This window comes from Dermacentor variabilis, chromosome 7 (assembly GCF_050947875.1).
Source record: "Dermacentor variabilis isolate Ectoservices chromosome 7, ASM5094787v1, whole genome shotgun sequence".
Lineage (NCBI taxonomy): Eukaryota > Metazoa > Arthropoda > Arachnida > Ixodida > Ixodidae > Dermacentor > Dermacentor variabilis.
In genome coordinates, this window is record NC_134574.1 from 135912444 (window position 1) to 135938743 (window position 26300).

The 26300-nt window shown below is 46.0% G+C and overlaps 1 protein-coding gene across 1 annotated transcript in view; it reads left to right on the forward strand.

The window, feature by feature from the left end:
• The first annotated feature begins 4263 nt into the window (after nt 1-4263).
• Nucleotides 4264-26300, forward strand: part of LOC142588861 (actinia tenebrosa protease inhibitors-like) — a 63755-nt gene continuing 41718 nt past the window's right edge. The window contains exons 1-5 of the mRNA XM_075700681.1: nt 4264-4404; nt 6482-6664; nt 8940-9119; nt 23097-23279; nt 25158-25337. Coding sequence (XP_075556796.1) covers nt 4350-4404; nt 6482-6664; nt 8940-9119; nt 23097-23279; nt 25158-25337 — 781 coding nt within the window. The 5' untranslated portion in view covers nt 4264-4349. The remainder of the gene's footprint in view (nt 4405-6481; nt 6665-8939; nt 9120-23096; nt 23280-25157; nt 25338-26300) is intronic.

Sequence of the window (26300 nt, forward strand, 5' to 3'; positions counted from 1 at the left end):
TGATACCTGCGGAAAATTTACAGTTTTCACCAACAGCGGTGTTTCTCGAGCGTTGAGACATGAGAGCTCCATAGGCTCTCATGCATATGTTCTGATGACTGGTGCAAAATAATGTATCAAAACAGTGTATCTGAGTACACCCTTCTAACTTTGCGCAGGTTTTAAAGACAACTAAGGATCGACCTCCCCTAAGATTTTCTCTTGGCACGACATTGTCCTGGCCATAAGCAGCGTTCGCGCAATCGTTAGCGGAACTACGTGTGTTTGCCTTTGATTGCGCGAGTAATTGGATGAAGACTACAAATTTCCTTAATAGTTTGCTTTCACTGTCGATCAACGCGCTGTTTTCTTCCCACGGATTGACAAATGGATAGTGCACCCCAAGCACTGTTGAGATACCCAGCCAGTGAATCGTGAAGCGGACCACTGTAAGGCGTGCCTTTCAAGGTCCTTGCAATACACATTGCAAAATACGGGTCGGCAACCATTAATGGCAAGATCGTGAATTGGTCATCGCAAATTTGAGTCCGGAAGCTAAGCGCTCATACACGTGTGGGGTAGGGGCACGCTGTTCTTAGCCGTTCTTATGCGGACCGCTTGCATCCTATATACTAAACGTCATGCACCTGGTGTTAGGTAGGACCAAATCGTCGTTTCCAAAAGACAAAAATTCTATGGTAATTACCCGCCATTGAGTCCCAAGACGAACTAGTGTCACAGCACTGACCGTTTTCCTTCTCGCCATAGTCGCGATTGACACAGTCCTCACCCACCGGCCTCACTCCTTTACTAACAATGCTAACTGAAGGTAATCCACTGAAAGTTTTGTCAACTGCCTGTAACGCACTGCACATGCAACCTTTTCTGAAATTTGATGATCGAAATTACGGAATATGTAAACCTAAACAAAATAAACCAAACTCAGCAGCCGCGTCTTCCAGAAAGTCTAAAGGGAGCGTCATGAATCACCTCATATACTGCCTGACCAGTGGGTTGCAATTTCTAGCGTAAAACAAATATCGCAGTGACCGCTGAAAGCACAATCTAGTAAATGCAGCCAGTTCTAGTGTGAAGCTAGAACTACCAGAAGCAAGCACTAATTTCCTCCTGTTCCACTCGCGTTCAATATGGTAAGCTTGCACCAGAGCCCTTATACTTGCGTTAGCAAAAAAAATTGCTACTGGCAGTGCTGACATTTCTCTACAGAATGTAAGTAGACAATGCTGAAACAGATGGATACAAACCCAAGTACAGGTACAACACTTGTTCTCAGAGGCGCCTGATGCTGGACAAAGTTTTCTCCGAGCAACAACTGTATGCACATTGTTTGAAATTCCGAACACCTGGCTTATTTTCGCTAACGTCCAAAAGAGTTTCGCTACGCGCAAAGTCGGTGTAGAGAATCATTGCTTCGAACGTTTGTTCGGTCTGTTATAGTAAAGCTCTTGAATGAAAAGCTTCGCGCAGTATTGCGCCAGAAACGTCGTTGAAGGTTGCCGTCTTACCCGCAAATGAATAAATGGTACAAATCCAACAAATTCGATTCTACGCATTTTTCTGAATGAGCGCTATCATTTTGGTTATAGCGATTTCAAGCATTACCCACTTCGTGTTTCTGTCACGCGACCTCCCTAATTTGCGAAAACTCATTACAGCAAAGTAACGTATACGCACTAAAGATTCATCACTATGCGGAACAAAACTGGAAATTTTTCGCAATAGCCAGCGACTGTTGAAGATTACTGCATGCCTGTCTCTTAGGCACTGGCTACTAGCAGCTAAAGGCGAGAAGAGATTTGCTGGCATAATAAAATGTTGCGAGGTACTAAGAGGTTGTATAAGCCTTTCGAAATGTATGCGACATCGATCTTCTAACTCTTCCTCGCTGAAGACTCATTTTAGCGCAATTTTCTACTCGATGCTCCAGGTCAGCGCAATTTTGAACCACCTATCGCATGCTAAGTAAGAGGAAGTGGACCAATAGGAGACGACGGCTCAATTATCCCCTGCTGGATACCTACTTTCATGGCACTGGCTCGTTCCCTACCACACGCTCTCCACATCTTCGTGCTCATCGCCTCACTTTAAATAAGAAAAAAGAACTATCAAGTTAGGCAGTGCTATTCCCATTCAAATTAAATGAAAGTTACCTGCTATGAGCGACGACGGCGTTTTATTGGGCTGCTAAAAGGACGCTGCTCGTACAGCCCAATGTTTGCTTCCGCGGTGACGTAAGTTTGACGTCAGCAATGTACAATTCAATACACTACAGGCACCGGCAGGTAATTATACATAAATAAATGTTCCACCTGCAAAAAAAACATCAGTGCCCTTCCAATCTGTGAAGACGGATGACCAGCGAAGCTGTGTATGTGGCCCCTTAATTGTGAACCGCACCTCCGAAGCGGGTCGGCGCGGCAATGCACTATCTTCGGGATCGACAGACGCTTGGGGAGTGCTTAATGCCTGCTTAATCTCCGCCGCGGGTTGGCCCGGCGTCGTGCTATCTTCGGGTTCGGCCATCATATGGGGAGTTCTTAACGCCTATTTCACTTCCGCCGCGGGTCGACCCGGCATTGCACTATCTTTGGTATCGGCCCACGTATGAGGAGTGCTTAACGTCTGCTTCACCTCTGCCGCAGGTGGTGCCGGTATTGCACTATCATCGGGATGGGCACACGTTTGCGGAGTTTTTGTTTACCACAGCGCCACGAATATTTCTTTGGACGGTAGAGGTATACAGCTTCGTTGTAATATATTGTTGCACGTTTGTCTATTGACTATTCCATTCGTATATTGGGCCCCGAGTATTTATTCAATATGTACTTAAAAAGATGATACTTGCGCACCTCTAAGCAATTTTAAAGGAAGCTTTCCTTGCGGACCCTTCCGGACATTTACTGCAATGGCTGATGGCTTATGTCTTGCCTAATATTAAACACGAAGGACCACATTGGCATCTTTACTACGGTTACATATGGCTTGGCTGCTGGCCTTGTTTTCTACTATATTACGAATTGATAAAACAAGAGACACCTAAATGTTGCCATTGCTGGAAACAAGTGTCATCGAGAGCGCAACTGCTTGAATGCAGCAACCGTTCCCTGCCAACTTTTCAAGGTATTGCGGTGTGTCGCATCTCCTTACTTATTATTTCGCTGAGTAATATGTACTTTACAGGGGCATTATCTGCAGGAGCAGCCGGCTCTAGCAGGCTTTCCCACCGTCGACACAGTGTCATTGCGACGTGTTCCAATCCCGGAGGAAGCATATTGTTTGGTCAAGTGGCTCACGTGGCAGGGCTCTCCAGTTGTTGCTTTCTCCACTGGCAGGCAAGTAATCGCTACGGGACCAAGCGCTGTGCACAATGTTATTGGTTGCATGGCGTTCATTGACCGCTTCACAAAAGCTTCGCTCCTCATTTTCCATGAAGTGGGTTGGATCTGTAGATCTTGTTTTATTGTCTAGTTCAAGTGTTACTGCATGTTTTCGGCGGCTGAGCTACGCCTAACAATTTAAAGCATGTATTTCGCGCGCTTCGCAAAACTCGTAGCGAGGAGCGTGGCTGTGCGTTAACCTCATCCCCAAACATATGGGTCACTTATGATGTGTCAAGCAGTACTGCATAATGCGCAACACTGAGCTTACTCTTTCGGGCGTAGCCCAAGTAGAGGGGCCCTATCCACAGTGGTGGCAGATAATGGTCTCCAAAAAACTCCCTGCTCACCCTCACCTTTATTCTAAACGCGTTCTCGCTAAAAGCCTACTATCGCCGCATCAAATCCTGCTCTGCTTCACTAAAAAAGTTTCGCACTAGAAATTTGCGCGCCTGTGTTCTGGTTTCCCGAAGCACAGAAATCTATAGCTCACGAAGACCGCCAGTACGCTGTGTAGTACTTTCATTGCTATATAAAATCCCTGAAGTTCTGTTCGGGTGCATGAAGGTCAATATGCGTGCTATTGTTAGCATGGGCAGGGATGATCTTAGAAAGAACACAATCACAGTCAGCTTGACTAGTACAGAAAAAATAGCCTTGAACCAATAGAGCATTATAGACCAGCAACAAGAAAAGCTACCAAGATAGGACAATTTGTCATTGCAGCAGTTGCGGTTCTGTTCAATTCAGCAAACTGTAAGCTACAGAAAGACTGCTGCTACAGAACACGTGTGCTAGAGGCAAACGATGGTAAACTGGACGACGACAATGTCAGGTTTTTTTTTGTTTGTGTGTTTTACTTTCACCATCTGTTAAGCAAAACGTCGCCCTATATATTGCGCCAACATATCTTCTCTCACTCTGCGCAAACCAAGCGTTCGCTAAGTTGGCACGTTCAACCCGACATCAGCAATGAGGTTCTTATGCTGCTGTTTTATTTTCACCATCAACGTGGTTCTTGGTCCAGGTACGTTCTTGTTTCCCCTGTCTGCATGGGAGAAATTTCAGCATGTCTGCCTGTCGTACAGTAAAAGGTGGAACAGCTTTTTTGTTTGAATAGGTCGAGAATCAGAAAATGGTTTTTCTGAGAGAGCAATATTTCTGCGAAACGCCTTGCTAACATGAAGACACAGGGAATTTCTATCCACAATCTCCTGTCTTTCAACTATTGGTAATCAAATTGAAGATGGCAGGAAGGCACCCCTACCATACCGCTTCTTCTCTATCTTAATTACATTTGCTTTTCTCAGCTCATCTCCTTGCTTAATTGAAACGAGCTATTTAAAAAGACATTGTGATAATCTTATACTTTCTTGTTCCCGGTCAGTGTTGCCAGAGAAAGGCGAACTTCACTTTTTGTACAAATGGTAATCCAACCAAGATTTCCAAAGACATGCAGTCTACACATAATAAGCTGATACAGAAAATAAAGCACAAAAAGTCGCCTTTTGTGCATTAACCCTACAACAATCAGCATAGCGCGAGATTAGCATTTCTCCGGGCTCGGAGGTCTCAGCATGGTAATGTTGGGTTTTGCCAGAGTCTAAAATGACTACTGCTCATTTAAATAAAAGAGTTTATATATATTGATAAGCAAATAACATTTCGTGCTTCTTACACAAAAAATATCCCCTTTTCTTCTACTCTCCTTCATGCCAAATATGCTTATCGAAATAAATGAAACGACTCTACTCTTTGGTGATCTTACCAAGCTCTATGTGAGTTCATATAAAGGTTAGGTTTGCGTAGATTAAAATCGACCTATCTAGCTCAAGTCCCAATTGCCTTGCAGTGGATTTTCTAGCAGCTGAAACGGAAATGCCGAGCTGGGTTAGTTTATTTATTCTACCAGGATGTGAGATTGTTAGTGAAACTGAGGAAGAAAAATCTATATGAAGGATCAAAGTAACAAAAGCCTGTAAGGACACGTACAGAGGCAGCCGTACAGTTCAATGTGAGCCGAGTGGTTTTTATTGAATGCCAGATGCCGAAAGGCTTGTGGAAAGCTTTATTAATAAATTTTATTGTAAGCCTTCCCAATGAATCTCTTGAAATAGACTCGCTTGTTGTGCTTACCCATTTTTAAAGCGAAACATGATTAGAAACGTAGAGAATAAACATAAATGCAATGAATATGTATGTTACGGCTTCCGCAATAGTACAGCGCTTGCTCCAAATCAATTTCACGAAATTGAAAGGTTAGCAAATCAAACGAGAACATCATAGCTAAATGAGGAAGCTCGCAATGCAAATTCAGTGTTTGCACTTACCACCATGTTATAGTCCCCTATTAACGGCGCTCACTGGCTCACTGGTCTGTGAGACAAAACTATTCGTTTGCACAATTACTAGCTCGTTTAAACAAAGTAATCAAGACGTGTTAACAACATCTTTCTTAGCTTAGCGGTGACAGATCTATGTATGACAAAAAAAGAAGTATTAAGGAAGTGGAAGGAAGTGACGACCATGTGAACAGGACGTGTGTGCCTCTGCTGTTGTCTTTGCCAGCGTGGGGGCGAAGGACTCCCTCAAGCCATCCTTGAATGGCTTTTCCCTTCGCCTTCCATCACATGTATATGGGATAAACCAATAAAGAAAGAAAGAAAAGAAAGACTAAACGAATGCTTACAGCCCTGGGCCTCGACAGCTGTTCATGTACTGTTCCTGGGCGTATTTATTTCATCAGGGCATGATGCTCGTACGAATGCACGAACAATGAACACTCGACACATTCCAGAAATCTGGTGGCGTACACTGTTAACAGGTCGAACCAATCCTTGTAAGATTACAAAATAAATCATCCTTGGTTCTGCTATTGCTGTGCGGCGTATTCACTCTCTTCGTACACTTCATTTTCCATTTCTTGCCACTTCTCGCTTTTCTGTAGTGATTTGTGTATGCCGTTTTTCTCGAACGCCAATGACAATATAACACGGTGTCGCATGTGAGCTACATGGAAGGATACTGGGTAAACTATAACATATTTTACACAAGACGGCTCCCGCTCTCTCATATATATTCTAAACGACACTCTTATTTTTCAGCTTACTCGGAAACAACGCCAGAGAGGTGTTTGAAGGAACCGGAAACTGGCAACTGCCGAGCATACCAGCCTACTTGGTATTTTGATAAGAACTTTTCACGTTGTAGAATGTTCATCTATGGTGGTTGCGGTGGAAATGACAACCAGTTCACTTCAGAAAGAAAGTGCCTGTCGTTTTGCCTACGTGAGTACTTCTGAAGTGCCTGTTTTCTCGCCGCAAAAGATTTGTTGTCTCGTCGGCAACACAACCATTGAACGTTGTCATACTTCTTGTATTCGCCTTACCTTCTTACCATGTGTTTATATACAGATGCACAGGTGACATGCATGTATTATTTTCGCTGTCATTAAAAGAAAATACCGTTACACAGCGCAGCGGCGACTGCAAAGCAGCAATATTTCGAGGCGTTCCTGTTTTCCTACTGGCCTCTGATGTCTGCCAATGAAGTGTCGCCGTCATGTTATCGCCATGCCACCGGCTTGTGTGGTGGCACGTGTTTATTAACAGAACACATCTAACACACGTACACCCATCGACCACCCACCGACCCCATTGCTATTGCTTTCTTCCGGTGCACAAGTTGTACTACGCGGGCAGGATGATTGGGGGAGGCATGAAGAGCCGATAAGTGGCGATAGGTCGCAGAGGTTCCCTCAATGACATTACCTCACCATCTAAATGAGGGAAGAAAATATGACAATTCAGAGTAACATGTCATCTACTAGACAGAGCGACTTGAATGTTAGAAAGGCTTGTAGTTGTGGACGGTCTTGTGTTGAAAGTGATGACAAAGAGATGGGATCGGCTGGTGCGGGCACAGACATTGTTATCGCTGGAGGCATTGCGACAACTCCTGCATGTGCCTTCAAGATATAAACATAGAGGTTGTCAAAACAGGTAGCAAGGCTGTGAAACAGGAGGTCACCTTTAACGTAGTGATTGACGAGGTGTCGGCATGCCGAATCATTAACTGCGTATTTTGCCAGGGCCAACTCCTTTAAATATTCCTTGTTTCCTCTCACAATAAGCGCAGGGAATAACTTTCCGATATCGCTTCTAACACTGAAAGCATTGAACAAGTCGACAGTTGAATATGGGACATTTGAAAGATGCCGTTGTTTGGTTCTTTTTTATCTTATTTTGCTGCAGTATTTCTGAAATTATCATTTATTTGTTTTCCTACAATCATGTCATTGTATTACCCCTTTGTTATTTTTGTTTTGCTTGTTACGTGTGGTTGCATGTCTTTGGTTTGTTTTTGTTGTGTTTTGTACTTCTGCCTCTCCCGCAAGGGCCCCTACAAACCCTGCAGTATTTAAAAAAATAAGAAGGTGTCAAGCAAGCCGGTCACAAAAGGAGAGCTAGTAGCGTCGGAAGATCGTAAAGAGCGTTTATCTCAATCTTCATCGCGTATAATGGCTGGGAGGATTGTTCGCATGTCGGTCGCGGCTGTCCGAAAGCAATAAATATCAAAGAGACTATATTTCGTGAACAAACTGGCAAATAGGGGCATCTTTCGCAGCAACGTTCTTAGTAGCAACGGCCTCAGTCGCGGCTATCTGGGAGAAACTCCAGGTGGCAGCAGAGTGAACTTTTGGCGGATGAGAAGTCCTTGTATCTCTAGCAAGGATCCTCGTTGTTCTAAAAGATTCTGATTGACAATTACGAATATATACAGAGTGCTGTTTGTCGTTTCGGCACTCCTCCATGCAGCATCGCTCCAGTTGCGGGTTGTGTTGTGTCACGCTGCTTCTCCAAAATAAAGCTAAAGCCCTTTGTGATCCAACTGTCCCCTGAGCTAAAATAACATACTGTTCTGTCAGTTCTTGTGCAAAGCGTATCAGATGTGTGCTGCAATTCTTTTTCATGCACATCTGTGTGCTTTACTGACGACGTATCATCTCTCACACGCCTGATATCTGCCAGCTTTGGGACGCATCCATCAGATTTAAATTATTATGCCAGAGAAACATTCCGCATGTTGTTCGTAGTACAACTTGTCCGAGGTGCACAAAAGGCAGATTGCAGCGATTTCATAATTTTAAAATTAAAAGCAAATCACATGATAGCATGCCCTTCTTTCTCCTACGCACCGTCAACCTTGGATGTGCTTGGCGCTGGAAGGGCAGGAAGTACAAATAAATACAGAACTTTTTCTTCACAGCAAGCGTAGTCTGCCTGTACAACAGCTTGTAGTAATCGTTTTAGCCGGTTTAATGGCAAGCAGGACATATTTTTTGAGCACAAGAAAAATAATGGCACGACTGCGTGTTACGGTAATATTTGATTATATTGGTAGCACGTGGAGTGGTAGTGCTCAGGCATTCCCACGAGTAATAAACCGGCACGCTGATTAAACGCGTTACGCACTAACATCGCCATGCGTTCATATGTGTAAGCAGTTTTGTTTAGATGCGTGATCTTTTACTAATGCTATTAAAATATTTTAAAATTTCAGCATCATCGCCGCAAAAACGTGTCTGCAGCCCTAAGCCTAAACCTGGACCATGCAACATCCCATCGAATTTCTGGTATTTTGAGTCTGGCTCAGCCACTTGCCATAGGTATAAGCGCGGCCTCTGTGAACGAGGCGCAAACAAGTACCCATCGTGTGACAAGTGTATGGCGACTTGCACTAGTAAGTCCTCGTATTTGACTTTACGAACACAAACGCCATTTCGTCGTTTTCCCTACACTTAATTTGTCATAGCAAAATCATCCAGGAATAAGAAAACTTAGAACCACTTCTGGACCTCAATGGTTCGTGATTCTCACATGAATATCGAGACAAAGAAGCTGATTGAGGACTTCTGCTTCTTTCACAATGTTTCTCGTTTTATCACTTAGACGTTCAGTAGGAACTGAGGAACGGTCGCTGATAATGACATCAATACATAGCCATTCTTTTGTATATCGACATGTGCCTGCTGAACTCCTCACACTCTCAATGATACAAATACCCCATTAATAATAGGATTTTGCAACTGTAATTTTAACGCAACGTATGAAAACCCTAGTTATTTCCAGCGTTTACTCCTAGTCTTTAGAATAACTCCATGCTTTCCGCTTATTGCGTCACTCTTTGATTGCTCATATTTCATTCTTTATACTCTCCTTAGATATGGACTTCCGAAAGGTCTGCCGCTCGATTATGGAGGCGGAACCCGGGCCAGGTGGACCAGAATAAGCAGCTACATTCAGATAATATTCTGAATCCGTCACAAGGACAGTGTCGCGCGTATTGCGAACGCTTTGATGGAGCTTGAAAATGAACCCTTGAATGCATTCAAATATCAGATTGTCTTGTATTCTCATCCTACAAACGAGCTATAACGTACAAGCAATAACGAGCTATATAACGAGCAATAACCAGTACGGTTATTGCAAACGCAGCCACTAAACACACCAGCTTTCGCTTACAGGTAAGCGCTAACAGCATGTGCAATGAACTGCGACTACAATATATGGGAAAGAACCAGTATTTACCACATGACGCAATACAAACGTGTGGCGCAAGCCTGCCGAACAGCTCTATGCATTCATTCAAAGAACATGAATTCAAGCATGATGAACACTCGTTCGTTCAGGCATTCATGCACTAAACACCTAGGGAGCGGCACCGAAGCCCGGCCGCGGCAGCCGTATTCCGACGCAGGTGAAATGCAAGAACGCCCGAGTACCGCACATTATGTGTACGTTAAAGGACCTCAGGTGGTCAAAATTAATCCGGAGTTGCTCACTACGGCGTGCATCACAATTATATCGTGGTTTTGGCACGTAAAACCACATAATTTAATTTTTTTTTACTTGGCTTCATGAAGCATTCGTGGAATCAATTGGGACTGATTTCATTTTTAATGAATTGATTTTTGATGAGAATACCATCTTTACGATCCTTCACGCACATTTCGGCAGCTGGCTGGCTGCCTGTTGATCTATCTGCCTATCTGTTTGTGTACCCATGTCTCCAACCGTTCTTATACCAAACTGGGTCACGGGGTAGCACATAGACAAATTGCTGGAACGTTGGGCTGCAGCACGGAGAGAACGGGGCTTGCAACCAAGAATTTTCTAACAAAAAACCGTTCCCATTTGTTTTTGTTTCTGCCACTAGCCCTCAACTATCGTAAGAGAAATATTTCCCGCCACTGCAGCTTCACCTGTCTGTCACGCAATCTCAACAAAACGTCCAAAGCTCCCCATCCGACATCACATGTACCCACTGATATTGCATGATTAGGCCTAACAAAAGACAAAAAATATACGATTCCACAAGTGTTTCATCATAAGCGCACCGCTACTGCTCAAAACGTTTCAGGCTGCGCCCACTTCGCCTATCTGTCACGCGGCGCCACAAAGCTCAGCACGCCGAAATACGTGTACACGCTAAACATATGCGGAACGAATCAGCATATTTTTGTGTGGGGGGGGGGGGATAGTCCGAGAATTTACCGTTCAAGAAAGAATAAAATATGGCTACCCACAAGATCTCTATGGCACTGGATACTCCGAGATTCCGGGGAAAATTCACGTTCCTGCGTGTCATAACTTTTTCGGCGATGTATAACCTTTTCAAAGCCCTTTTTGCCATGTATACGACAACGCTATGTCAACTCTTTTTCACACAGGAATCGTTGTAGTCGCATTTCTAACCTACCCGTTGCACGGCATGACGACTTTTGACTCGCAGACACCGGCACCGCCATTTTCACCCGGTTACACAATTTAGTTATTCTACCCCGGAATCATGGAAACTTTCCCCACTCCTTCGCACTCCTCGCCTCTTACCCCTCTACCAATTAGATAAGAAAAACCATTAGAGGTAAGCAGTGGTATTCACTTTCAAAGAAGATAAAGGTAAGGTACTGTAAATTAGGAGCGTGCTTGCTGGGCTGTTCAAACAAAGCTGCGGGTCAACGCCCATTGCTCGCGCTGGCACCTACATAAATTTCATGTGTGAAAATTGTAATGAAATCACAATGAAGTAGGTTGACACGTTACACGGCCCCACCCGCCAGACCAATTTGGGTCACTGGGTATGTCGCACATAGGTGTTTGACGCTCTTCAAAGAACCTTTCTGACGCCAACTTGGAACACTGAGTATGTGCCTCGGACACATGCCACTGTTCGGTAATCTTCTTTGATGCCTACTTGTATCACTGAGCATGCGCTACTCACTATATTCGGTTCTTCAGTGAACCTCCTTGGCGACGACGAGGAAGTGTCTTTTGATACAGCGCTGTTCTTTCTAGCTCCGGTTTATTTCTGTGAAAACCTAAGTTCATCCGCTGGTCCTCGCTCTCTGCTCAGTCGTAATGGAAGTTGAGGACCCCGCACGTCTGCCGGCGGCGTCAGCGGCGGCCGCCTCCAGGAAGCGAATCGGTCAGCAGAGCGACACCGACAGCGAGGACACCCATGTCTACTCTCTCAGCAGTGAGGACACTTCCGATGACGACTTCCAGCTTGTGCAGAGCCGCAGAGCGAAGAGAAGGAACACCAGGACGTCCTCATCGTCAAGCACGCAAACAGTTAGACAGCCGCTGAGGCCGAACGCCAATACCATCATATTTGTGCCCCTGCTGCCCAACGTCAACATGAAGCTACTTAACAGGCAATCTGTGTCGATGTCACTGGAAGCCCTGGTGCCAAATGAAATATCGGACATTCGAGTGAACACCCGAAAAAATCTGGCGGTTGATGTCCAGCATGCGGCTGCTTTGACCACTCTACGCAGCGTAACGGACCTCGATGGCATTCAGGTGCGCTCTTACATCCCTCTGGGATCTGACGTAGCCACCGGCGTTATCTACGACGTAGCCGTCGCCATCCTTAATAACGACTTGCCGATTCTTATCAAGCAAGCCAATGATGAGGTCATCGTTGATGTTAAGCGGCTAGGCAGTTCACGCTGCGTGAAAATAGCATTCAAGGGTAAATATATACCCTTGCATGTTAAGGTGGGACACTTCAGACATGCAGTGCGGCATTTCATTGCGAAACCTCTTCAGTGCCGCAAATGCATGAAACTGGGACACGTGAGCAGCGTCTGCGAAAATCAGGCAGCATGCCCCCGCTGCGGAGAGCCCCACGCTGCAGATAAATGTGGCGCGACTGTAGTGAAGGGTTCAAACTGCGGAGGATCACATGAAGCTTCATCGAAGAAATGCCCACAAGTTAAGAAGGAAAAGGCCATCTTGAAAGAGATTGCGAGAGATCATTCATCTCATCGCGAAGCCACCGAAAAATCAGGAAGCGACGTTCACGTCGCCGGCGCTCCTCAAGGAAGGCTCCTAAAGGAAGGCGCATGCCACTTCCTACAACACCACATCCTCCTCCACCGCCCAGGCCAGACAATGTGGAAAGGACCGCGAAGAGCAAGTCCATTGAGAAGACCACATCTGCCGAATCTTGGCCGGCTCTACCGAAACGACAACATTCACCAACAGAATCAGAGCAAACTTTCGCTGGACAACCCCTGACGTCTACTGTCGGTGATTTGTGCGACCAAGACGGGCAGGTGGCTGACATGCTGCAATGGCTAATTAATACAATGCGCATTATACTCAACAAGCTCCAAACACCAGCAGCTCGAAGCGCTCTGCAAATACTGGATGCACTAAATCCAGTGCTTGCTAGCATCGTTTAAGCATCATGGCTCGACCAATAGTCCCCTTTCGAACTGAACTTAAAAGTGCGTCGATCTTTCAACGGAATGCCATGGGTCCAAGGACCCGTATATCAGACTTTCGCCAATTCATTTTCACAAATCGCTTCCCGATACTGGTCATTTGCGAACCAAATACATCAACTCCACTCAGACTTTCCGGCTATGAATCTTTCGTCTCGTCCACATGCAGTACGAGCACGAAAGTGATCATCTACATCCGCACGGACTTAACATATGTCGCTAACGCGATAGAGCCTCATGATGACAACCAATATGTCTGCCTAAATGTCCAAAAGAAGAATGTGTCATTTACACTATTTGAAGCCTACATATCCCCAGCGGGTCACTTTGAGGGCGAACGACTTAAAAAAATATTAATAATGAACCATGACCCCTGGGTTATCACAGGTGACTTCAACGCGCATCACCAGCTATAGGGAAGCACTAAAATTGACTCCAAAGGCTGGAGCCTTGCCTCCTTTGCTGCCGACCATGATTTGTGCTGTGTGAATGACGGCAGCCCTACATTTCTGCGAGGCACGACCTACAGTAGCTGCTTGGACTTAACTTTGGTGTCACGGCGCTTTGCCTCGAGCGTCCAATGGTTTACAGACATAGAAACATATGGAAGCGACCATATTCCAACATACTTAAATATTAGAGGAGTTGAGCAACACTCCTCTACTGTCTTGCGTACAGTTGATTGGTCAAAATTTAAGAAGGATATGGATGACACATGTCGGGAAGGCCTCTCACACACTATCGAAGAAGCAATCGCAGAGGCATTGAAAACATCCATCTGCTCGCTTACAAGGTCAACAAGGCGAACAGACTTGGACATGGAACTGGAGAGGCTGCGTGCAGCACGCCGACAGGCGGAGAGGAGGTATCGGCGCCCGAAGTCCGTCTTGGATCTGAGGGCTTCACGACGCATACAAAATAAAGTCCAGCGTCGCATGGATAAATTGGAAGATAAGCGATGGAAAACATTCTGTCAGTCGCTTGATCCCCGAAAATGGCTCTTGCACATATGGAGAATGGTTAGGGGTCTTCGCTCATCTCCGCATCAAAGGAAGCCCTTCGCTGCTCTGGCCCTCTACCAACTTCGCTCGGAACTTCAAGTGGCTGAAGAGTTCTGTGCACGGGTTGCTGGGTCCGTGGCCATCATTACTGACGCAGCATTGCATGACATCCCTGAGGCACGTGTACCAGTAATGAACGCGCTATTTTCACTCGAAGAGCTCGATGCTGCGTTGGCAACCTGCAGCCGTTCTTCGTCACCAGGACCTGATGGCAACACGTATGCTGCCCGATGCCACATTGGACATGACGCACGTGATGAGCTGCTCAACTACTACAATGAGTCTTGGCAGAACGGCGCCGTTCCTAAACAATGAAAATCGCGCCGCTTGATCACCATTCTGAAACCTGGAAAGTCTCCGCTTGAGATCTCATCATATCGTCCGATTGCGCTTTCGAGCTGCGTCGGCAAAGTGATGGAAAGAATGATTCTTGCTCGATTGGAATGGTACCTAGAACGATTCAACATCTATCCGGACGTCATGACAGGCTTCCGTCGAGGTCGCACGTCCATCGACAACGTCATTGACATCGTCACATGGGTACAAAATCAAAAAAGCCTCAAGCGCCTATCTGCGGCACTTTTTCTGGATATAAAAGGAGCATACGACAACGTCGCCCATGACGCCATACTAAACTCACTTGAGGCTGTTGGAGCTGGTGGTCGGATGTATCAATGAATTCGGGACTATTTGACTGAGAGGCGTTTTTCCTTACAGACCGAAGACGGCCCAACTTCAGACCATTACATCTGCCGTGATGTGCCGCAGGGTGGAGTGTTGAGCCCTATTTTGTTCAACCTCGTCCTGGTAGGACTAGCGGATTGCCTGCCGCAGACAGTACGTCTCAATATATGCCGACGACATTTGCATCTGGGCCTCTGCGGTGACTCGCCCTCAGCTAAGAGCCAGGCTTCAGCGGGCGGTAACCATGACGGCTTCTTATCTCCGAGAACAAGGCCTCAGTGTGTCTACTGAAAAGTGCGCATTACTTGGTTTTACGTGGAAACAAATGTCTTCGTATTATGTTACCATCAATGGTCAAGCTGTATTCTGTGTTAAGATGCATCGCTTTCTGGGCGTCATCATTGACCGCAACCTCTCGTGGAGCCCTCACTGCATCTATCTGAAGAAGCTAGTCGCCATTGCTCAGGTATTGAAATTTCGATGCGGGAAAAACTGGGGTACACCAGTCCATTCTATGTTGCAGCTGTACAGGGTTTTGTTTCTCGGACTCCTATGTTACAGCCTACCAGTGTTTCAAATGCATGCAAGACGAACTTTCGTGCCTTGGAGAGCATACAAGGTCAAGCCCTACGCACGTGTTTAGGGCTGCCTTGGTGCACCTCAACAGCAGCAACAAGCGCCATCGCAGGAGACCATACAATCCAGACACATGTAGCTGTCGACTCTCTCAGAGCGCACATTCGCCATCTGTCAAGGATCCCCGACCATCATTTGGCCTCCCTAACAGCCGAGAGACCTCAAGCGACCTTTTCACGAGTGATTAGCGCTCATCAAGAGTACATACCGGCATCTTTTACACCGGCGGCGAAGCCTTCCTCTCCCCTGAGGTGCCTGCGACAGCCTCAAGTGATCTTTGCTATTCCTGGAATTACAAAAAAGTTCGATCATCCATCGCCGGCTCTGAAGCAACTTACTCTCCTATTACTGCATCAGACGTATCATGACCGCATACATGTATATACCGATGGTTCGACCTCATCTACCAGCTGAACTGCCGCATTCGTCGTTCCAGCCAAGACGTTACAGATAAATTCAAATTATCGCACACGACTACATCTACATTGTCAGAACTTTCAGCTCTCCATGCCGCTATGATGTACATCACCGAAGAGCCAAGAGAGAAATGGGTCGCATTTTGTAACTCTAAGGCAGCCCTTCACAGCATCAAGTCCGCATTACGTCACAGAACTTACGAGCAAATGACATCTGAAATCAGGGAACTGCACCACCATGCTCTGGAAAGAGGACACAACATTATATTTCAGTGGATTCCGGCTCAATGTGGCATCGTCGGCCACAACCTAGCTGACAAGGCTGCCCGTAGTGCCCACGAAGATACCAAGACGCGTCCAACACCTTTGGCGAGGTCGGACGCTGCCAGAGAACTTCGCCTACTTGCGCGCAAGAAGTCACAAAATCTCTGGATTTCAAGTGGCTTCAATTGCAGATTACGTAAACTGGACCCCACGCTACGGCTACAACTGCCATCTAGCCTTTCCCGCGGCGAAGCAACCTTGTTGTGTCGCTTGCGGCTGGGAGTGGCGTTCACGAACGCATACTCCTACCGTATGGGAATGGCCGAGAGCCCGGTGTGCGACTCCTGTGGGTGCGAGGAGACCATCGAGCACCTATTGTGTACCTGCCCTCGCTACGATGTCCAACGCCTCTCTCTGCGGGCAACTTTACGCAGACTGGACTCGAGACCGTTCACCGAGTCAAAGATACACGGACCGTGGCCCCACCCGTCACTGGCTCGAAAAGCGATTCGTGCACTAGTGTGGTACCTGAAGTGCACGGGCTTAACAGACCGTTTATAGTGTCATTGTGTATGGTGTCCCTCCCACACGTACTCAGTACTTACTCTCTCCCTTTCTTCCTCTTTCTATACTCCTATCCCCCACCCCGAGTGTAGGGTAGCAAACCGGCTGCTGTTCTGGTTGACCTCCCTGCCTTTCCTACCCTTGTTTTCTCTCTCTCTCTCTCTCTCTCTCTCTCTCTCTCTCTGCTTGGCTTAAACTTAGGTCACTGAATGTTTACCACTCTTTATGTACCGCTCTTCAATGAACCTCTTCGACGCCCATTTGGGTCACTGGGCATGTCCCACGTCGCATGTGCTTCATTTAATGAACCTCTTTGATGCCAACTTTGGCAATTATCTGCAACTGAGTATGTACTGCTCTTCAATGGCCAAAAACGAATTCAATATTTATCCTGTGTTGGGCGGAATCGAGCCCGAGTCACATATAATCGGACAATGTTGACAGGATGTATATTCCCTCAACCGCCGCAAGTCGACTTTACGGCAATGCCGCTTAATGACGCAACGCGTCGACAGAGGAGCCCGGCTTACTGCACACACGCCTCATGCGTGACGCGTATCTGCATTGGAAATAGGGCGTGTCGCTGTATTGCTTCCTGGCTAATCGCAATAACGCTGAGCTTCACCATCAGATGGGCTCTGAGGCATGTTGTTTCACTAAAAGAACTCGCGATGACCATAAGTGGCTTGAGTAACGATTCACCTCAGATCGCGATGGCACCAGCCATGAGGCTTTTCCGCACCTAACGCGCCACTGCGACCTCCATCTTTTAGAGGACGGAGACCAAGAAACCGTTCTCTTGAAGCAGGTAACATAAGGTTACATTTTGTCATGAATGACTGCTGGTGTTTCTGCTGGCACATACTTCACATACGCGTCAAGTAAGCAAGACTTTTTGAGTCGTATCGCAGCCACAAAAATGAATTGAAGATTTCGCCTCGCGGTTGGCGTAATTGAGCTTGCAACCTCCACGCAAGCAACACACATGATGCAACCACATTGCCCTTCGTGGTTGATGTGATCTCTACATTAAACTTCGCTGATATAAATGATAAGGAGCTCAGCCCCGAGCACCTATTCGAGGAACAGCATGAGATACTATCAAGAACGAGAGTGGTAATTTCAGATAATTGGTTAAACATTCACACAATAAAACATACAGCGCGGACAACAGGACTAAGAGAAGCACTCACGATTTTGTTGTCGCGTAGTCTTGTTTTCTGCGCTGTTGTTCCACAATGTAGAGGTTAGATCGAGGCGGAATTCTTGAACATGGAAAATATATTTACTGATGGTTCATCAGTGCCTCAAAACTCATCTTGAGCTTTACTTAATGCCCTACACAAAAAAATACAACATTGTCTTATCACTTTGAAAGATTCAAGCCCCCGACATTATCCGAAGTTTGTGCAGTGGAAGAGCGGGCAGATACGTACTGCCGCTTTTTCGCGACATTGGAAAATGTCTTCGGAATTTTGACGTAATAGTTCTGCGGAAACCCGCAAGGTGGAGAGAAGTAATTATTAAAGGGAAAATCAGACATCCACCCGTTCGCACGAACGGATTGCTACGAACGGGTGGATGTCTGATTTTCCCTTTATTAATTACTCCTCTCCACCTTGCGGATTTCCTCAGAATTATTGCGTCAAACCCTTGCCTTTACTTCGTGTTGTCGACAAATTCGACCTCGCCCTACCATCTGCTAGCCGTCTGGTTAGCTCAGATGGTAGAGCGGCTGCCCGCAAACGCGGTGGCCCCGCGTTCGAGTCCCGCACCAGGACGAATTTTTCTTCAACTGTGAGGCTTTTCTTTCGAGGAACCCGTATGTGTTTCCCTTGTAGCAATTGCTACGAACGGGTGGATGTCTGATTTTCCCTTTATTAATGTGTTCTGGATCTTCGGAACACTATCTTCGCGATCGCCTCACGTATGGAGAGTGTTTAACACCTGCATCACGTCCACCGCAGGTCGAGTCAGTATCGCCCTATCTTCGGGATCGGCCAACGTATGCGGATTGCTTAACGTCTGCTTCACCTCCGCCGTGGGTAGGGCCGGTTTTGCACTAACTTCGGATACGGCCCACGTATGAGGAGCAAGAACGCCTGCTTAACCTACGACGCTGGTCGGCCCGGCATGACTGTAACTTCGTTATCGGCCAACGTATGGTGATTGATTAACGCCTGCTTCACCTCTGCCGCGGGTCGGATAGGTATCGTGCTATCTTCGGGATCTGTTCTCGTATGCGGATTGCTTAACGCCTGCTTCACCTCCGCCGTGGGTAGGGTCGGTTTTGCAGTGACTTCGGATACGGCCCACGTATGGGGAGTGCTTAACACCTGCTTCACCTCCACCGCGGGTCGGGTCGGTATCGCTCTAGCTTCCGGATCAGCCACCGTATGGGGAGTGCTTAACACCTTGTACACATCCGCCGCGGGTCAGCCCGGCATAGCAATGTATTCGGGATCGGCGCCCGTGTGGGTAGTGCTGAATGCCTGCTTCAGCTGCACCAAGGGTCGGCTCGGCATTGCACTATCTTTGGGCATTACCTTTGGGCACTATCTGTGGGCCAATGCCCCATACGTGGGCATCCGCCCCCGTATGGAGAGTTGTTTGACTACCACAACGACACGAAAATTTACTTGGATAGTAGAGGTATACAGCTTCGCTGTAATATAATGTTGCACATTTAAATATTGAACGTTCCACTCACAAATTCGGCGCCGACTATGTATTGAATATGTATTTAGAAAGTTTATATTTGCGCAACTCTAAGCATTTTGACTTGAATCTTTCTTTGCGGACCCTTCCGGGCATTTGTCACAGTGCCTGGGGACTAATTTCTTGCCGAACATTCAACACGAAGGGCCACAATGTCATCTTTACCACGCTTACATGTAACCTGGCTGCTGGCCTTGTTTTCTACTGAATTATGAATTGATAAAACAAGGGACACCTAAATGTTCCCATTGCTGGAAACAAGTGTGGTCGAGAGCACACCTCCTTTAATACAGCAACCTTTATCTACTGACTTTTCAAGTTTTCGTGGTGTGTCCAATTTCCTTGATTAATATTTCGCTGAGTAAAATGTACTTTAATTTTGCACAAACTGAAGGAGAATCCCGCACCTGTAGGCTTTCCCACCGTGGATACAGTGGCATAGCTACGGGTGCCGATCCCGACGGGTGCCGATCCCGGAGAAAACATGTTCTTTAGTCAAGTGGCTCACGCGGTAGGGCTCTCCGGTTCTTACTTTCTCCACTGGCATGCAAGTAATCGCTACGCCACTAAGCGCTGTGCAGAATATTATTTGTTGCAAGACGTTTATTGGCCGCTTCACAAAAGCTTCGCTTCTCAGGTCACATGAAGTTGTTTGGATCTGTAGACTTTCTTTTATTTGTCTAGTTTAGGTATCACTGTTTTAGGCGGCTGAGCTATACCTACCGATTTATCGAAAGTATCTCGCGCAATTCCCAAACCTCGCAACGAGGAGTGTGGCTCTGCGTTAGGCTCCGCCCCAAGCATATGGGTCGCTTAGATGTGTCAAGTAGTACTGCATAACGTTCATTCCTTAGTTTGCCCTTTTGGGTGTGGCCCAAGTATAGGGGCCTTATCAACTGAGGTCGCAGAGAATGGTACGCATCCTCTGCACGAAATTTCCTTCTCACGTTCACATTTATCCTGAGCGAATTCGCGCTAAAATCCTACAGCATCGAAACCTGCTCAACTTCGCACTAGAAATTTGCGTGCCTCTGGTTCGGCTTCCCAAACAACACAGAAATCTATTGCTCACAAGTAGGACCGCCACTACATTGTGTAGCACTCTTCACTGCTATATATAATCTCTGAATTTCTTTTCCCGTGCCAGTAAGTTAAGAAACATCCTATAGTCAACATGGGCAGGGAAGTTCTTACAATGAACACAATCACTTGCCGCTTGACTTGCACAGAAAAAAAATGACCTTGAGCAGATAGAGAATTGCAGACGTGCAACAAGGACAGCTACAAAGAAACAATCTTGATCCTCACAGCAGCTGTGGTTCTGTGCGATTCAATAAACTGTAAGCAAAATAAATCTGCTGCTACAGAATTTGTGTTCAGCAGGTAAGCAGGTAAAACGGTGCGACGTCTATGTCAGCGTATCAAAGAAGAAGCTGCCCTATATTTTGCGCCATGATATCTTTCATCGCTGTGCGCAAACCAAGCGTTCGCTAATTTGGCATATTCAACCCGATATCACCAATGACGTCTTTGTGCTCCTGTTTTATTTTCCCCATCTACGTGGTTTTGGCTTCAGGTATGTTCTTGCTTACCCTGTCCGTACCTGAGTAATTTCAGCATGTGTGCCTATCGTGCAGCAAAAAGTGTGAAAGCATTCTTATTTTGACAGGTCGAAAATTACCCAATGGTTTTCTTCTAAGTGAACCATTTTTCTGCGGACGCCTTGGTAACATAAGAACACGGGTTTTCCCTCAACAATCTGCTGTCGTTCAACTATCGGTAATCAAATTCAACGGGGCACGTTGGCACTCCTACCATGCCTCTTGTTTTATATCAATACGATTTGCTTTTGTCAGCTCATCCCGGTGCTCAATAGAAACGAGGTAATGAGGAAGACACTGTGATAATCATAAGTTTTGCTGTATCCCGTCAGTATTGCCACAGAACGCCAATTCTCATTTTCTGTGCGAATTGTACTCCAACCAAGATTTCCAAAGATATGCAGTCTACATTTAATGCGCTGATGCCGAAAACAAACCACAGAAAGTTTGTAAAGCTTTATTGCAACAGCGAATATCATATTGTCGCTGGTACTAGACCACCGAAACCATCAGCTTAGCACGAGACCAGTGTTCGTCCAGGCTCAAGTGATGACAGCACGGTCGGATACACAGATGGGTTTTCTACAGAAGCTATAGGTGACTACTGCGTATTGAAATAATAAGAGCTTATGTATTGATGAGCAAATAAAACTTCGTGCTCCGTAGATCTATACAATTCGTTTTTTTTCTCCTGCACTTCTTCGTGCCGGATATTATTATCGAATATTATCGAAATAAATAAAACGACTCAGTTTTTTGGGGCCCTTAACAACCTTTATGTGATTCAGTTTGAAGGGTAGGTTTCTCTATAATAAAATTGACCTATCTAGCGCAACTACCAATAGCATTGCAACCTATTCTCGACAAGGTTTCTCGAAAGGGCCGAGCTGCGTTGGTTTCCTTATTTTACGAGCATTTCGGATTGTCAGTGAAATTGATAACAACGGATCTGTATAAAGAATCAGAGCAGCAACCTAAGAAAGCATGCACACAGGCACCTACGCAGAGCAATGTTATTCAAGTGGTTTTTATTGAATACCAGATGCCAAAAGGCGTGTAGAAATATTTGTTATTGCATTTCAACGTAAGTCATCGTCATAAAAATTTTGAAGAAAAATCACCTAATTCACTCATGTGCGTTCGCGCACGGTGCTTACTTATCTTTCAAGCAAATGAATATTAAAAACGTAATGAATAAGCATATAGCTTCAATAATCCCCCCCCCCCATTCTGGCTTCCTCGATAATGTAAGCGCTTGCTCCTAGTCAATTTTTCGAGAACGAATGAGCAGATCAACAAAAAAGAACATGATAGCAAAATGAGCAAGCTCGCACTGAAAATGCGCACTGTTTGCGGCTGCCCCTGTGCTATAGTCCCCTATTGCCGGCGCTCATTAGCCCACACTTCTGTGAAAAAATCTGTTCACTTGAACTATTATTAACTCGTTTAAACAATGTAACCAACACATGTTTCCAGCATGTTTATTAGGTTAGTGTTGAGAAATCTCAGTCTGAGAATGAAAAAAATATCGGGAAAGTGGAAAGTGACTAAACGAAGACTTACAAGCCTCAGCCTCCCAGCTGTCCATGCACTGTTCCTCGGCTGCTTATCCATCAAGGTCAGGTGCTGGAACGAATGCACCAACAATACACACTCGACAAATTCAAGAAATCTGGTGGCGTACGCAGCTAACAGGTCGGACCAACCGCTCTAAGATTGCAAATTAAATCATCCCCGGTTCTTCTAACACTGTTTGGCGTATTCGCCGTCTTCTGATGCTTCATTTCTCATTTCTTGCAATTTCTGTCTTTTCTATAGTACTGCGCTTATGTCATTTTCTGTCAAGCCCCAATGCAATATAACTCTGTGTTGCACGTAAGCTACGTGCAACAATACTGGATAAACTGCAACGAATTTCACACCAGGCAGCTCGCGCTCTCTCATACATCTACTCACCGACACTTTTTTTTTATTCTTTTCAGCTAACTCAGAAACACGACCAGCCAGGTGTTTTATGCGACCAGAAAGTGGTAACTGCCGAGCATACATCCCTACTTGGTATTTTGATCCGAAAATTTCAAAGTGCAGAGTGTTCGTCTATGGTGGTTGCGACGGAAATGAGAACCAGTTCCGGTCAGAAAAGGAGTGCCAGTCAGTGTGCCTACGTGAGTACTTCGAAAGTGCGTATTTTTTAACCGCACTGAGAGTTGCTGTCTTGTAGGCAACAATACCATTCCACATTTTCATAGGTCTTGTTTTCGCGTTACCCTCCAGGGATGCGTTTATGTCCAGATGTACAGGTAACACGTAGGTTTTCATTTTCGCTTTAATTAAAATGGAATACCGTTACACAGCCTCGAACTTCCGCCTTACAGCATTCGTTCGTAGGCACGACTTCAAAGTAGCAATTATTCCAGGTGTTCCCATCTTCCTCCGCGGTCATTGATGCCTGTCAACGAAGCGTCGTCTCACCTGCGCCATGTCACCGTCTTGTGTGGGGAAACATGTTTATTCGTAGAACACGTTTACCACACGTAGATTCATCGAGCGCTCGTCGCTACTGCTTTGTTCCGGTGTACAAAGTATACCGCACTGGCAGGATGACTGGGGAAAGTATGAATAGGTGATACGGGGCGATAGGTCGGAGAAGTTTCATCAATGACAGGATCTCACCTGTCTAAACGCGGGACGAAATTACGACGATTCAGGAGCACGCACAGGCATCCAGAGTAAGATCTGATCAACTAGACCGAACGACTTCAGTTATGGCGAGGTTTGTAGTTGAGCACAGTCTTGTAGAAAATGCGAAGACAGGTGGAACCGCCTGATGCAGGCACATATATTGTTATCGCTGGAGGCATAGCGACAACACCTGCATATGTCGTCAAAATACGAACACAGATATTGTCGGAACAGGTAGCAAGCCGGTTAAACAGGAGCTCACCTTTAATGGTGTCCAACAAGCCGGTGACATAAGTAGAGCTGGTAGTGCCGGAAGATCGAAAAGTGCGTTTATCTGGATTTTCGCGTATAATCGTGGGGATCAATGTTCGAAACTCTGTCGCGGCTGGCAGAAGGTAATAAGTATCAAGGGGACTATATTTCCTCAATAAACTGGCAAATGGGGGTAACATCTTTCGCAGCAGCGTTTTCAGTAACAGCGGCCTCAGTCGCGGCTATCCGGGAGAAGCTCCAAGCAGGAGCAGAGTTTACCTTTGGCGGATGAGGAGTCCTTAAATCTCTAGCAGGGAACCACATTGTTCTGCGAGATTCGGATGAGCGATTACGAATATATACTCAGTGCTTTTTGTTATTTCGGCACTCGTCCATGCAGCGTCGTTGGCGTTGTGGTTTCTGTTGTGTGGGCTCACGAACCCGTGAGCTAAACCACATAATGACCTAGCAGTTCGCGTGCAAAGGGTATCAGATATTTGCTGCAATCCCTTTCAGTGCGCCTCTGTGTGTTTTACTTTCGGCGTATCACCTATCGCACGCCTGATAACTGCCAGCTTTGAGACCGATCAATCAAGTTTAAAATATTATGCTAGAAAACGATCCAGCATGTTGTTCGCAGTACAACTTGTGCGAGCTGTACAAAGTGGTATTGCACTGATTGCATCGTTATAACGTCATAGGCGATCCACATGATGTGATGCCCTTCTCTCTCCTACGCAGCGTCAACTTTGCATTTCCTTGGCGCTAGAAGGGCAGGAATTACACTAAGGGTAGAGCTTTTTGTTCACAGCAACGGCAGTCTGCCTGTACAAAAGCTGGTAGTAATCGTTTGAGCATGTTTATGGCAAACAGGAAATCTTTATTCTAGCACAAGAAAGTTAATGACGCGCCTGTACTTTAAGGTGTCCTTTATTTTCTTTTGTTCGTAGTGTGGGAAGTGGGAGCGCTCAGGTTTTCCCATGAGTAATGAACTGACACGCTGATGACACGCGTTACCCATTAACGGCGCCATACGTTCCGATGTATAAGAAATTTTATGTAAATGCCCGATATTTTACTAATGTTGTGAACATATTTTGAAATCGCAGCATCATCGGAGCGGAGACGGGTCTGCAGCCCTAAGCCTAGGCGTGGACTATGCAACACCCATTCGTATTTCTGGTATTTTGATCCTGCTTCAGCGACTTGCCGTCGGTACAGGCGCCACGTCTGTGATCGAGGCTCAAACAAGTTCCTATCGTGTGAAAGGTGTGTCGCTACTTGCACGAGTAAGTCCTACTATTTGACTTTACGAACAGAAGCGGCATTTGGACGTTTCCATGCATTTCATTTGTCATAGCAAAATCGAAAAGGAACGAGTGAACTTAACACCATTTCTGGACCTCGAAGGTTCGTGATTATTCCATCAGTCTCGAGAAAAAGGAACTGATTGAGGAGTCATGCTTATTTAGCAATCTTTCTCGCTTAATCGCATACACTCTAAGAAAAATCCCGGGGAAAACGGGAGTAACTGCGCCGTTAGTCCTAAAAAGGGCGCTTTCGTCTCTCAAAAGACTAAATGTATCAATGTGCGTGCCGTGTGCAAATTTCGGAGAGTAAATGTTTAGTCCCTGGTCGGAAAGAGAGCAACGGGAGGACCAATGACAACACTTACTCCCCATGCAGTTCGCTGTTTTCGTCCCTGTCATGGAGCGATGCGGCGAAAACGGTATTGTCTATAAATCGTGTATAGTTAGAAGTTCGCGCACTGTCTATTGAACTACATGCATAGCAGCCCCTTGCCTCTTCGTGAGAAAATTGCGTGAAACATTAAAGCTGCAATTTGAAGAGCGATGTCCTTCGGGCGCACACCATAAGTGAGCGATACACACTAAACGCTTAAGTCATTGATAGACTGCTAGATTTTCTTGGTCAATAGTACCTAAGTTCCTTCCGTTCCAAGGAGGCTGCGAGCTGAAGTGATGTGTAGCTCAAACGGGCACGCTAAGCAACAGAGAAATTGGCCTTCTCTCTCGTCTTGCGTGCCCCGTTTGAGCTCGCTGCACGTATACATCGCATAATGCCTCAGTTTAAATTACCCTAAGAATACTTGGGCTGATTTCTTTTCGCGGTCACTTACGGTTGCAAGTACACTCAACGTTAGACATTCGCTGCATAGCATGCATAAAGTGCCAAGTCGCTTTTATATTGCCGCACTTGCGTGTTGGCGGTCAACTTCGTCTAAATACTAA